The sequence below is a fragment of the Mytilus galloprovincialis genome, chromosome 1, assembly GCF_965363235.1.
Source record: "Mytilus galloprovincialis chromosome 1, xbMytGall1.hap1.1, whole genome shotgun sequence".
Lineage (NCBI taxonomy): Eukaryota > Metazoa > Mollusca > Bivalvia > Mytilida > Mytilidae > Mytilus > Mytilus galloprovincialis.
In genome coordinates this window covers 114,822,009-114,835,965 of record NC_134838.1, presented here as the reverse complement: position 1 = coordinate 114,835,965, position 13,957 = coordinate 114,822,009, and the positions used below count along the sequence as shown (strand labels likewise).

Below are 13,957 nucleotides of genomic sequence, written 5' to 3'. Positions count from 1 at the left end.
CATAAGAACATGTAAAGAACACACTGAGTAAAATCTTTAAAAGGAACTAAAAAGATCTGAAACAGTTTTTGTTATGAAGTGAAAGGCGACATCCAATTTTGATATTATGATATAGTTTCATAGGAAACGACGAGTAATACTATACAAATCGAATATGACAATATTCGGGATCTAGCAGCTTTACCTGTGTTAAAACATACATTATTAAAATATACCACAACTGACCAAATTAAATCAAACAAACTGACAAATGAAAACAATTGTCTTGGATTTCTTTCTTAACAAGGAATCATTATATAAATAGGACAGCGATAACACGTTTTATTATACCTAAGTTATCATTTTCTATATAAAATAAGTACACACATATTTTTACTATTTTGCAAATTACAAGCTTTGAACTATTGGACCTGGGTGAAACTATTTGACCGCAAACGTCATCATATTTCGGGGAAATTTAGATGCAGATACGCGATTGGAGAATTTTTTAAAATAACGCGGGAGTAATGTCGTCGTTTTTTCCTATTGTATCTAGTATAGGGTTGCCTTAGCATTTGAACATATTTATGAAGTAAACGTTATGGGCTGGTTTCTTCTTTTTAATATTACGATAGTTGATTTATCACCACCATTTATTGTCTGTTGTCTTTTTCGATATGATAAAACACCTACTGACTGGATATTCGTAGAATAGTAAGTTTATTGTCCCTTGGATACAACTATTGTCCTTGGCTACACCTCAGGACAATAGCTGCTCCTCGGGACAATAAACTTACTATTTCACTCATACCGAGTCAATAAGTATACAATATAGCGCTATCACAATGTAATTTTCCCTCCCCTTGACTGCGATATGCAAGGTCAATTCGTTGTTGTACGACATTAAAACGCAATATAAACATGAACATTTCTGTTACAATTTACGTATATGAACATTTTAAGATCTACAAAATATCCCAAACGTTTAACTTTATCAGAAATGTGTCCATCAAGACAACACACACAGCTATTGATATAGCTAAACTACTCCGGTCAGAACGATATAGGACGGATGGAAACTTCCGTAGATCTTTACAAGAACATGTCTTTTAATCCTCTCTTTCTTATAACAGATGAAGACATGTGCTACACTGGAAAAGGCGATGATTACCGCGGCACTGTCAATGTCACAAGAACGTTCGAATCATGTTTACCTTGGACAAGAGTTCAAAACTGTCCTCATCACGCATTTGATTCTGGGTAATACTCGTCTCTTAAAAGTTACAATAAACTTGTTCTCTTTTAACCAAGTTCCGTTACGTTCTCTTAAAATTATAAAATTGAAAAATGACATTGTTAGTCAATCTTCTTATACCGTTTGGTAGAAAAACCTTCAAGTTTTAATTTTTGCTAGAATAAGTCATTAAGCTTCATGTTTTTATTCTTGTAATTTCTAGTATTGGTACTTTGTTTTGTTTTCATTATCGTTTGAAGACGAATTTTCTTTAGTTAACTTGCTAATTTTAAACTCAATCGAACAAATGAAACTGTCATTATTAGTTTTACACAATACCCTTTGTTAAAATTGTCATATATAAGAATGTTATCAAAACAAATAAATGATAGGAAAAGAATGAAGCCTGAGAGACTTTTTCTAAATGACAAAAGAATTACAGAATAGCTTTTGATTTTTTATTATTTTGTATCTAATTTTTCTATATCTGAATATTGTTCTTGAAGTATACATGTATTCACCAACACATAAAGAGTTTTAGTTATTTGTGTACTTCTTATATTATATTTAGTGATTTGGACGATGATTTAGTTGACAATTACTGTAGAAATCCAGGAAGTGGAACAAAACCATGGTGTTATACTCACTATGAAGATTGTAACAGAAATTATTGTGATCCATGTGGTTTAGGTAACATTCATAAACATAAATAGATGAAAAGAAAAATGGGGAAAACTAAATCGTTTTCATCTTTTAAAAGCATAATTAAATCAACTCTGAGAAATTTGATGTTACATTGTTAAAAGATTGTCTTTTTTACTTATTTCAACTGAAATCATAGAAATCATTAAGAAATTGAAATTAATATTTATCTTGTGTAAAGAGGAAAAAATATATATTATAGAGCAGACAGATGCATTATTCAAAATTTAATCGTGGTTGAGAAAGTGCAGTTTTAAATTATTTAACTGAAATATGGCGTTCATCATGTTTAAGAAGTTTTAATCATTTCAATACTGTAAATATAAAAATTTAGATGAATAGATGAAATTTTATAGAAATAAAGTTATGACAAAATAATTTGAGACTGTAAATGGCTAAACATAATGGTCATTTTTTTCCTGAAATAAACAATTTGATACAGTTATACAACTGTTCATGACTGTACCCATAGTTTGACTATTTTATTTATTATGTCTGTTTTGTTCACGCATCATTGTGAATATAACGGAGATTGATGAGACTGTCATCAACGTGAGATGGTTAGCGCTATAAAACCGGGTTTAATCCACCATTTTCTACATTTGAAAATTCCTGTACCAAGTCAGGAATATAACAGTTCTTGTCTATTCGTTTTTGATGTGTTTTGTTATTTGATTTTGCCATGTGATTATGGACTTTCCGATCAGATTTTCCTCTAAGTTCAGAATTTTTGTGATTTTATTTTTTGTTAGAATATTAATTTAAATGAACAAAAAACTAATGTTTTTTTCTTTTATTTTAGAGACATTTATTTTTTTTACGTATAAAGTAAATGTTTCCACACTTTAAAGTTTTAACATTTTGTAATATGAAAAAAGTTTACTAATAAAAAAATGAATTTCTAAACATGAAAAGTAGTGATATCTCCACAACTCCAAGATTCTTAGAAGTAGTATACATTAGTTCAAGATGAATATTTTGCTATTAGCTATGTAATTGATCTTGATTACATTTGTTCACAGAAAGTTGCTATGATTTGTTGGATGACTGTGCTATGCTTGTTGCTGAAGAACCAACATTTTGTCTGAACAATGTAGAAGCTCAAAGAATATGTAGACAATCTTGTGGATTTTGTATGATGGGGAAACCAAAACCAGGTATATAATAATCATCAAAGTTATTTTCAACTAATAGATTTAACATTATGCGTTCTCATCCTTCTCGAAGATTCTAATACAAATCTGACCATGATCTCATTTTCACGGTTCATTGCTCAGTGTTAAGTTTTTGTGTTTTGGTCTGTTTTTCTTGAACTTCCTTTCCTTGTTAGGTTTCAAAAATCAAAAATGACTGAACAACATCTTTAAAAAAAAAAAAACACTAAAAAATCGTTGACTCCTACATTGTCTGAATTGCGTTAAGACATAATTGGTGGACATTGTTAAATTGATATTAATATACTGCAATATCTTATTACAGGTTAATTTATGGATGAAACATGCGGTTGAAAGGATATTTTAACTGTTTAAAACATATCTAAATTTGTTTTATATTTTCTTACAATAAACTCATTTAAAGACATAATTATCTTTTTTTCTTTCCACCTCAGTTGATGATTAATTTTGTTAAATGAGTAATTATTACATATTGAATAATGCATGCCTTCATCATAAGGAACCTATAACAAGACGTGTTTATTTTACATCCATAATTCCCACACATCAATACTGTATTACAGAGTCCAAATGCATTAAAGCAATATTTATTGTTTAAAACGATTAAAATATGTCTTCAAAAATCTATTCTTTACATAAGTGTAAACTTTACAATCATAACAAATTGTATTGGATTTTCAACAACAAAACGCAACATTGATTTAATGTCAATGTTAAAACCGTCTGAAAGACTTCATTTTTCTGTTTATTAGTAAATCTATTCCTGTAGATCTCATTTTTAATGCTATATACAATAGTGATTTTTAAGAAAATAAAAAATCTAACGTTTTGATAAATTTATGAAGATTTTACGATAAAATAACCTTTGTTTGTGTCAATACTTGTTACACTAAACATTGCTGCTTCATTGCAAGAAAACATAATAATTTATATAAGTAAATGCATGCGTATCAGGTACAAGTACACAAAGTACTAAAAATCTTTTATTCCTTATAAAATATCCATTCAATTGAGATAATATTGGTTATAGGAAAATTATGATCCTAAAATTCAGTTTAGCTCTAAAGCCAACAGGACCAATGTGGCTCTTACCCAATATTTCGTGTTTGTAGTACTTAGATAGTTTGATCTGTCTTTTTTGAAACACTTTTTTCCTTTTGAATCAAATTTTTAAAGAATAACGGAATCTTACAACAAATGTTTTACTCCTCGTGTATTACTCGACTGGGCGGAGTTTAACCAGTTCGCTCATTATATACCAGTCCATATATAGATAGGTGTTTTAAGACAAACTCATCAATGAAGTGTCTAGTCTTTTGTTTTGTAAATTTCTTTGAAGACACTGATAGGTGATTAGAAATCAGTAATAATCAGTAATAATTATAACGGCAATCATCCTTATCACACACAACTTCAATTAGACTGTCCCTATGCAAATTAAAATGTAAGCTCCGCCCGATCAGGTGAAATAACATTGGTAATATTTTGTGTATTTCGTGGTTCTGATTTGATGGTTTTCAATACATCCAATCAGAACTACGAAGTACACCGATAAACATTTTAAATGTTATATGACTTTGATGACTATTATAAATTTCGTCAAGTTGTTTTATTTTGGAAATCATAAATACCGAAGAAATTTCCTTTTTTTCTATTGATAATCTAAGGTTCTAAAAGATGGAAACTGTTGTAAACTTTTATTTTTTAGTAAAATTTATACTAAATTTAAACAACAAGAATATTTAAATTTTAATATTCCTAAATACCTTAGAAAAAAACTCACTAAATTAAGAATTAGTGCACACTCATTAGCAATAGAAACTGGGAGGTATGCAAGACCAAAAATACCATCTAATGAGAGATTTTTGTAAATTTTGCACAGGAAAAATTGAAAATGAGATTCATTTCTTGATTGAATGTCCGCAATATAACAAAATTAGATCTAAATATAAAATTAATGATATTAATTCAAATAATTTGAATGAAAATTTTACCAAAATGTTAAATCCTATGTCTGAAAAGGAATTAAAATCTATTTGTATGTATATTGAAGAAGCTCTTGATTTGAGAGACCACCATACCGTTTCACCAGATAATAATCTTTTACATTAGTTTGTGCATATGCATATATATATATATATATATATATATATATATATAAATCTTATATTGTGTGTTTTAAGTAAATATATGAAAATCTAGAATAATACTGAAATATAAGTTTATGGTATCAATATCAGTTTATAATGTATTTGTATACATAGAATTGGCTCATGACTTGTTACATGAATCTTTATTTCATTTATGTGTTGTTTTAATATTATAATTGTCTGTATTTGGATCACGCCTCTATTGTGCTCTTTCCAATAAAATATTGAATTAAATTGAATTTCTGTCGCAGTGTTTATCGAGTTATATAAATATTGCTAGTTAAACATCCATTATAGAAAACGAAAATTGTGACGTCAATCACGTGCAGCCCATATTTTATTATAATAAGAACATGCCTATGTGTTGTCATAGCGGAAGAAGAACGCCATATAATTCTTGTATCTATTAGTTCAAATTGCTTTTTTTAATGTGATGCACTGTGCTTTTTTTCCAGTCTCAAAAGTAAAATGCCATTCCCCACCTGTGTTATATGATGCTATAAGTACAGAACGTATTAGGAGACGTTACAAAGTTGGTGATGTCGTCACATTTAAATGTAAAACAGGCATAGAAATTGAGAGACGAATATGTTTGGCAGATGGAAGTTGGTCTGGCGGAAATTTTGTTTGTGGAAGTACGCTTTTTATTTAATCTATCAGGATTTCTTTCGTATATAAATTTGTTTTGTAGAGAACAAACAAATTACTTTTAAAATTTACCTTTCAAAAATGTTCGGTAATGAGCTTCAATAAAGTAAAAAAAAAAATAATGAACATGTTTCCTCCTTATAAATTAAGTTACAGAAATAAACATTTTGTAAGTTACTGGATACAAATAATGTTTGCTTTAAAATAACGCAAATTTTAAATCATTGTTTACTTTGAATACATTTACTTCTCAACTTCACTTGTATATGACCAGAAATTATGATAGTTATAAAGAATTAAACCATTATTGGTTATTTTACTTGATGGGTTACTGTTTTCGGTGTAGTCCTGTAGAGAAAAGGTTTAATCAGCATGTGTATCTTTTGAAATATTCTCATGATTTTATTACTGACCAAAATGCTCTAACAATATAATTACATATATTGTTTCTGAAATCATATGTCGAAGACATAACAACATCTTTGCCTAAAAACATTAAAAAGTATAACCGTCAACTAACTCAGCATAGAACACTTAAAACTAAGAAACCCGAGTTCCACCATGATCCAGGAGGACGAGTTAAGTTTTCTTGTCCTCTGCAGGATAGAAGTGTGGCACCTGTCGTGTTAGTTATATAAGTCAAATAATAAGTGTAATGCAGTAATGTCACATTGACGGACAAATAAGATCATCAATCAGGAAAAATATAAAATATATGTTTATAATTCTACTTGGTATATTTGCCATGTTTTTTTGAAATTATAACGAATTTACTTGCCCTAACTTATAATATAGAGATCGACCACGGTGTTTAATTGAAGATTATCTTTTACTCAAACTCTAGTTTTTCTTTAGTGCTTCTCTTAATAAATTTTTGTCTCTGTTACCTGTGATCAGTGCTTCCCACTTCATATGACTTTTTACAATGCGTCTGTGGTGAATCATAATGACTGTTCCAAAAATAAGCTTTATTAATTACATTTAGTCTAATATTTCACTAACCGTAATATTCTTAATTATTATACTTTATTTGTTTTAGGATGTCCAAATGGTTGGTTTCCTTTTCATGGAAAATGTTATCGATGGTTTGACACATATGAGAATATGACACTATCTAACGAGATATGTAAGCGTCATTCAGCTGTAATGACATCAATAAAAGATGAGGATGAATTCAAATTTTTGTTACGATTGAGGTAAGAATTTTAGAAATGATGAATACTTTATCAATAAAAGATGAGGATGAATTCAAATTTTTGTTACGATTGAGGTAAGAATTTTAGAAATGATGAATACTATATCTACAAAAAGTGTTTATTTTCAAATGTAGTATTTTGCAAGGAAAAGAGAAACCAAAACAAAATATGTGTCTTGAGAAACACACATTTAATTATTATGATATGTTTATTTCTTCAAAATACATATGTAGGACTCTAAAGTGCGATGGGGACGCTAAAGTACGATGGTCACGCTAAAGTGAGATGGTATACGCTAAAGTGCGATCATACGCTAAGTCCGATGGTCCGCGAAAGTATAGACGTAAGCATTGTACTTGGATTATGACGTTAACAGTCGGTTATACAAATCAAAAATGAATATGCCGGAAGAGAAATTAAAAATATTTGATTGACAACTTTTAAACCAAATGTCCATTACTTAATTTCAGACCTAACCGTGCTAAGTCGTCTAAAGCAACTGTGTTGATTTATTTCGGATGCTGCAAGAAGGACTTGTGTCTTGTAGTGGACCATTTGACTTTATAGATACAACATAGTATATGCATAGGTACCGTATATCCTGCTCCTATTGGTAGCGAACGGATGCACTGAAATCATTGTTTACGTTGCAGTTTACATTGCGGTCTCCGTTAAAATATTCTCGATTTTATTAAAAAGTAACGTCAGTAAAATAAAAGTTCATGTTTTAAGCGTAAATTATAAATTGTCGACTAAAAAATAGTTTGTACAGTGCAGGAAAATATAACATGTATTTTTTTACGAAAAAGAGAAAGCTTGACGATTATCGCCTTTTTATCTCATTAAAGATGAAAGCTAAACGCCTTGTACAAATAAATGTTACTTATTCCGACATTGTGGTCGATCTTCTAAAATTAGAACTTATCACTTAAGCTTACCGCTAAATCATAAAGCATATCACATTTGTTATACCTTAGTATACTAGCTTTTGCATTTTAATATTTTAAGCCGTCGAACCTTATTATATTGGTCCATTGCACTGAAGCGTGATATACTATCGTACTTGTAAAAAAAATGAAACGCAGAATAGTTTTGTATTAAGTTTTGTTGTAATGACCAATAGTTTAAAACATTAATGTAAAACAGAATCTTAAAAATGGCCAAGAACGATATAGTTGTCAATTTCCAGTGATGTTAATGTCTGTATCTATTTTGACCACCATATAAGGCTAACAGTGTTTTCCATTCTGCATTTGGACGTATTGTATTATTTGACATTCATATTTCAACACTTGATTGAGTTGATCCAATGATTTATGTTGAGGTGAGGGTTGACTGACACGAACATTAAGTTCGGCTTAGATGTTCTATGAGGTTAAACTCAGTCAACCTTGATGTCCATGACAAAACATTAATTTTGGTTCCCGTATTGTTATCATTCGTGTATTGATCTAGACAACGTCTTGCTGAAACATCTCCTTCTATCGGTCAAAAAACCCTGACAATATGTGGCTTCAATGAGTCTTTTCGATAACGTTTAGCCGTTTAGTTTTTTCCGATATGCGATAAGACGGTTGAAGGATATTGTACTCCATATTGTAACGCAGCACTTCTAAAACTTCCTTATAAACAGAAACAAAACATTAATTTCGTTCCTTATATACGACGATACGCCAACTTTTCTGGATAGTAAAAAATGATTATATGATCTACCTTAATCGGTGCCAGTTGATCCACACCCTCCTTATATAATACCGATTATCATATTAGGACATTTTTGTACCGCGGTCATAACTGGTCTGAGGCTGAAGTTGTCAAACGTGACCTCACACTTCTAAAGCAATCTTTAGATGGCCTATTTTGATGCAGTATTTGAAGTATGAAGGTATATCAATTTATTCACTATCAACTAAAAATATTATAGTTTATACACAGCATATTTCATTAAAATGAAAAAATAATGTTAATATTGTAGGAAATGAAGAATCTTCATAAAACATTTAATCTTTTGATCGAGAATAGAAAACATTCTTGTTTTGAACACATTTGACCAATCATTTAAGTTCTATCGTTTTTACTGAGTTTATTCATTATTAAAAAGAATGTTAACATAGCACTTCATTCATACCGTGCTTCGGAAGTGCATTTCTGAATTTTGCTTGATTGCGAAAGTTAAAACCGTTAGTTTTTTGAAAGCCAGAAAATCGTCTTACAATTCAATAAGTTAAATATCAAATTTGTTGCAATTTTCTCCCCTTCTCGCAAAGTTTGTGAATAGTGTAGCCGTAAGACATTTGGCCATCATATCTGTATGACGTTTGAGTTAACAAAAGATTAAAAATTAGAAAATTCAAACTTGAAAAATGAAACATGGTTTTTAGTAACTTTATTATCAATCAGAACTTGAGTGAAATGAATCTCTTTTAAAAGTATATATCTGTAAGTATTCAGAATATTGCTTTGTTTTTCTTGCGGTGATGTTTCTATCACGCTGATTTTTTTATCAATAAAAACATATCTTTAAAGTTAAATTCCTGGTGTCCTGCTTTTCTGGAAAATCTTCTTTGAAAACCGCAAATGCTGTGAGGTTATTGACTTTGTCATTGTGTTATTGTTATTGTTGTTTTTGTATTCTTGTCTTTCATGTTTGCTAATATGCTTTGTCTATATGCATTTTTGTGTTTCTTTATAACAGATAAAGTGGCTATGTAATTATACATTTCGTCTTTGTTTTATTGTTCTATGATAATTTATGTATTGCTTTTTGTTTTTGCTAATGTCCTGTGTCTATATGCCTTGTTATGTTTCTTTGATACATACTAAAAGACTCTGAACTTTAACATCCTGCCATTGTATTATTCTGCAATATTAATTGTATTTCTTTTCTTTCCTTCTTACCAGTGTGCTTTGTCTGTATGCCTTTTTGTTCTGATGTGGTAGCTAAAGAATAAACCGTATTGGTAAAAACGATTATATTTAATTTTCATCATTGAAATTTGCCGTTTCTAGATGGCAATATTCTAGAACCAAATGCATATCGAATGTACAACTCCATGTTGATACTGGATTCCAAAAGATTTCATGTCAACATTGACCTAAAAGATAGAAGGTGCGTTTAAGAAAGCTATTGAATCATGATTCCTAATGTTAAAGTAGAGGTCCTTATTTTGAAAGAATTGTAAATGCCGTCGTGATATCTTATGACATCGAATGGGACTTATTTTAGATAATTTTACTAACTAAAGGCATAACATACGACCCCCCCCTTCCCAAAAAGTTATTAACATACTAAATGCATAAAATTTTTATTAACAATAATACTGTTTTTGTATTAACACAGTTGAATTTTCTGACTACATTATGGAGTAGATACAGCTAAATTGATGCAATATTATAGAACGTGCGTTTCTTAAATTCCATTGATTTAAGGAATGACAGTTAATTTTTTTTTATGTCTATGAAGAAATAGCATAAAAAATGTGGTGCACACTTAATAAAACGCGTATCGGGTAATTTTAAATGGTGTTATTTCTAATAGACAGAAAAAAATATCACAGTAATTTCTTAGAACTTAATTCTAGTTTCCATTTTAAACCGGTGTAAACCATAAAAAAACGTTAATGACTTCTCGGTCACATGACGAAATTAAGTCTATAAACAAAATAACGTCAGCCAATCAAAAGACGCGTTATATCCAAAATTTAATTATTTTAATTGGTGAAGTTACAGTCATCGGATGAAAAGTATCAGACAGACTAAGTTGTAATACGCTATTCAAAGGTCATAAATTGATGGAGATAAACAAATCCAGGTTACAGACTAAAACCTAGGAAGCACGTCAACTATAAGAGGAAAACAACGGATCGGCAGAAAGAATGAAGTGCAAGGAAACACCAATGGAGCAGACATAGAAACGAACCATTTGAATATATTTGAAATATTTCTGACTTGGTACAGGACATTTTAAGAAAAAAATGGTGTAAGTCAAACCTCCCGCTTATATGGCAATTTTGAATGCTTATCGGTAAAATTACATCATTACGTGACAACGGTACCAATGCTTCTTTGCCAGATGGGCATTTCGACAATCAATGTCTCTTTACTGATTCTAGATCAGAGCTTTCATTAGGGAGATATTTTTCTTAATTTAAGTTATTTCAACAAATTTAAATGTAAATAACACAGAATGAGTATTTTCCTGCCTAAACCAAAGTACTGGCTTTTAAGTGTTGATACCATGGTATAATTACAGTATATCACCAGAGGAATTGAACTACTAACGATATATTTCAATTGTCGTATCCACCATTCGTTCCTCGTTATATCCGATTGGAATTTATCTCAGAATGTGTATTTACCATGAACAATATGATGGGTGATAAATGTTGAACAGGACATACCTACCTTCCCGCAACACCTGAGATCATCCCTATTTTGGTGAGGGTCTACGTTTCTCAGGATTTTTTCTATGAAGTTTTTTGCGATAGTTGTTTTTAAAATGCAGTGCTGAAGTCTTAATTGTACGTAATTTATGTTTTAGGAAAAATTATTTCAATTGTACCATATATCAATAGATATAGGAAGATGTGGTATGAGTGCCAATGAGACAACTCGTCATCCAAATAAGTTATAAAAGTAAACCATTATAGGTCAAGGTACGGCCTTCAACACGGAGCCTTGGCTCACTCCAAACAACAAGCTATAACGGACCCCAAAAATTACTAGTGTTAACCCATTCAAACGGGAAATCCAAAGGTCTGATCGATATATATATATAAAAAAAAACGAGAAACAAAAAACACGTATCAATTACATAAACAAACGACAACTACTGTACATCAGAAAATAAATTCATCATAGATACCAAGAACTAATTTTGTATATACACCAGACGCGGGTTTCGTCTACAAAAGACTTATCAGTGACGCTCGAATGCAAAAAAGTTAAAAAGTCCAAATAAAGTACGAAGTTGAAGAGCATTGAGGACAAAATTCCTAAACGTTTTGCCAAATCCATCTATGGTAATCTATGCCTTAGACAGAAAGCCTTAGTATTTCAAAAATTCTGAATTCTCAGATGCATCATTAAATAAAACGGAAGTATAAGAAATGTTGGTATTTTCAATAAAAGAAACAACAATTTGAAAAATATTGGGCAGTTACAAACCTCTAAATAATAAATAAGCAAGCAAATGTATAAAAAACGTTACTGATTTACTCGTAATATAAACTCGTCACATGATTTAACTTTAGATTTAATAAGAAATAAAAATCATCTCTTCATACTAAAGAGAATCTCCTCGATAATATAAGTACGGTAAATTATATTTATCATTGTGAGGTTTGTTTCTATAAAATAAGAATTTAGGCACAATTAATTTTCAAAATCTTTACCAGGACTAGCATTTACTTTGTATAAGTTCAATTTTTTTTTATAGAAAACAAAACCTTTTGAATTTAAAATAAAAACTTTTTTTTCAATGGCAGGTCTGATTGTAATGAATGTTGATTCCTTGAGACAACAATTTACAAACTTTAATTCATTTTTGGATTAGCTCCTAGTACCATCTAACTGAATTGTTTTATTCAGGACTGATGTTCGTCCATTCTGGCTTGGCTTACGGTTTGATGACAGTTTAGGAGATTCAGTTTGGCTTGAGGATGGTACGACAGTTACTTTCAACAAATGGGTTTCAGGTGAAAAAATATGTAATTCATATTATTATGTTTTAATCATTATTTTCAAAGCTTACATCATAAAAATAATAATAATAATTACTTATATTGAATGAAAATAGGGAATCATTAATTAAATGTAAAGCCATTCATATATCTCTAGTCTAAAGTATGAAATATTCAGTTTATAACGAAATGGAATATTCTTATTGTTAGAACAAATCCACTCATTTTCTAACTATAATCAGTTAAGAAAATTGAAAACAACACGTTTAATATTTTTTTGCGTCCGAAGCGCTTTTCTGTATTCACCTTCATTAGGAACGCTCAAAGCCAAACATTTGAAATCCGAAGATGTATAAATACTGAACCCGTTGAAGAGCTATAAATGTTTAATTTTTAGATAATACACAACAATGTAAATAATTTCAAATGGAACTGCTCGATGAATTTCTTCATTGTTTTATTTTGTTTAGGAAACGATAAAGGTTGTGGATATGTGGATAAGATCGGACAGTGGAAGGGGGTCAATTGTAACAGTGTCCAATATCTCTCTGTTATCTGTAAAATGTCTACATCAGGTTTGCTATATATATTATTTCATATATTTGTTATAGAATATGAAGCAATATTCGATATCATATTTTATTTGACACATTTCAGATGTGTTAAAATTTTCATCAATTTCCATATATCTAGATATTTCGATCGGTGTCGTATTTTTTATAAGTCTATTCAGTATTTAAAACGTCTTGTTTTAGTTTGTTTCATAATTGTTTTTCTTTGGTTTTCTTTAGTAATTTTAAGGTAGATGGGGTGTCTAAATTATAATCCATAGATTTTTTTTTAACAATTTGCCAAAATGTTGTTTACAGCATGCTTTTACACAGAATAATAAGAATGAGACACGGGGCTTATTTTCATGCTACAGGTTGTTCAAAATTGACAGATTTTGTTTAGATTGTGTATGAAAAACCCAATTTCTGCCATCAAAGGAAAAAATGCACCATAGAATTTTGAGATAAAATATGAGAAGATAGCTTTAATAGTATGCTTTCTGATAAGAAAAAGAAAAAAAATGAGGTCACCGGACCTTGTTTCTTGCTACATAATAAAATAGAAAAAAACACACTCTATTGTAATGTTCCTAAATCTGAATTATTTGTCCTTACATTTGAGTTGCCTCCCCTTGTGTGGC

At 30.0% G+C, this 13,957-nt stretch overlaps 1 protein-coding gene across 1 annotated transcript in view; it reads left to right on the top strand.

The window, feature by feature from the left end:
• The window catches only part of LOC143052548 (uncharacterized), a 38,248-nt gene that overhangs the window by 18,743 nt on the left and 5,548 nt on the right, over window positions 1-13,957 (top strand). Inside the window, exons 18-24 of the mRNA XM_076225605.1 lie at window positions 1,113-1,239; window positions 1,785-1,903; window positions 2,938-3,072; window positions 5,696-5,875; window positions 6,928-7,084; window positions 12,674-12,780; window positions 13,236-13,340. Coding sequence (XP_076081720.1) covers window positions 1,113-1,239; window positions 1,785-1,903; window positions 2,938-3,072; window positions 5,696-5,875; window positions 6,928-7,084; window positions 12,674-12,780; window positions 13,236-13,340 — 930 coding nt within the window. The remainder of the gene's footprint in view (window positions 1-1,112; window positions 1,240-1,784; window positions 1,904-2,937; window positions 3,073-5,695; window positions 5,876-6,927; window positions 7,085-12,673; window positions 12,781-13,235; window positions 13,341-13,957) is intronic.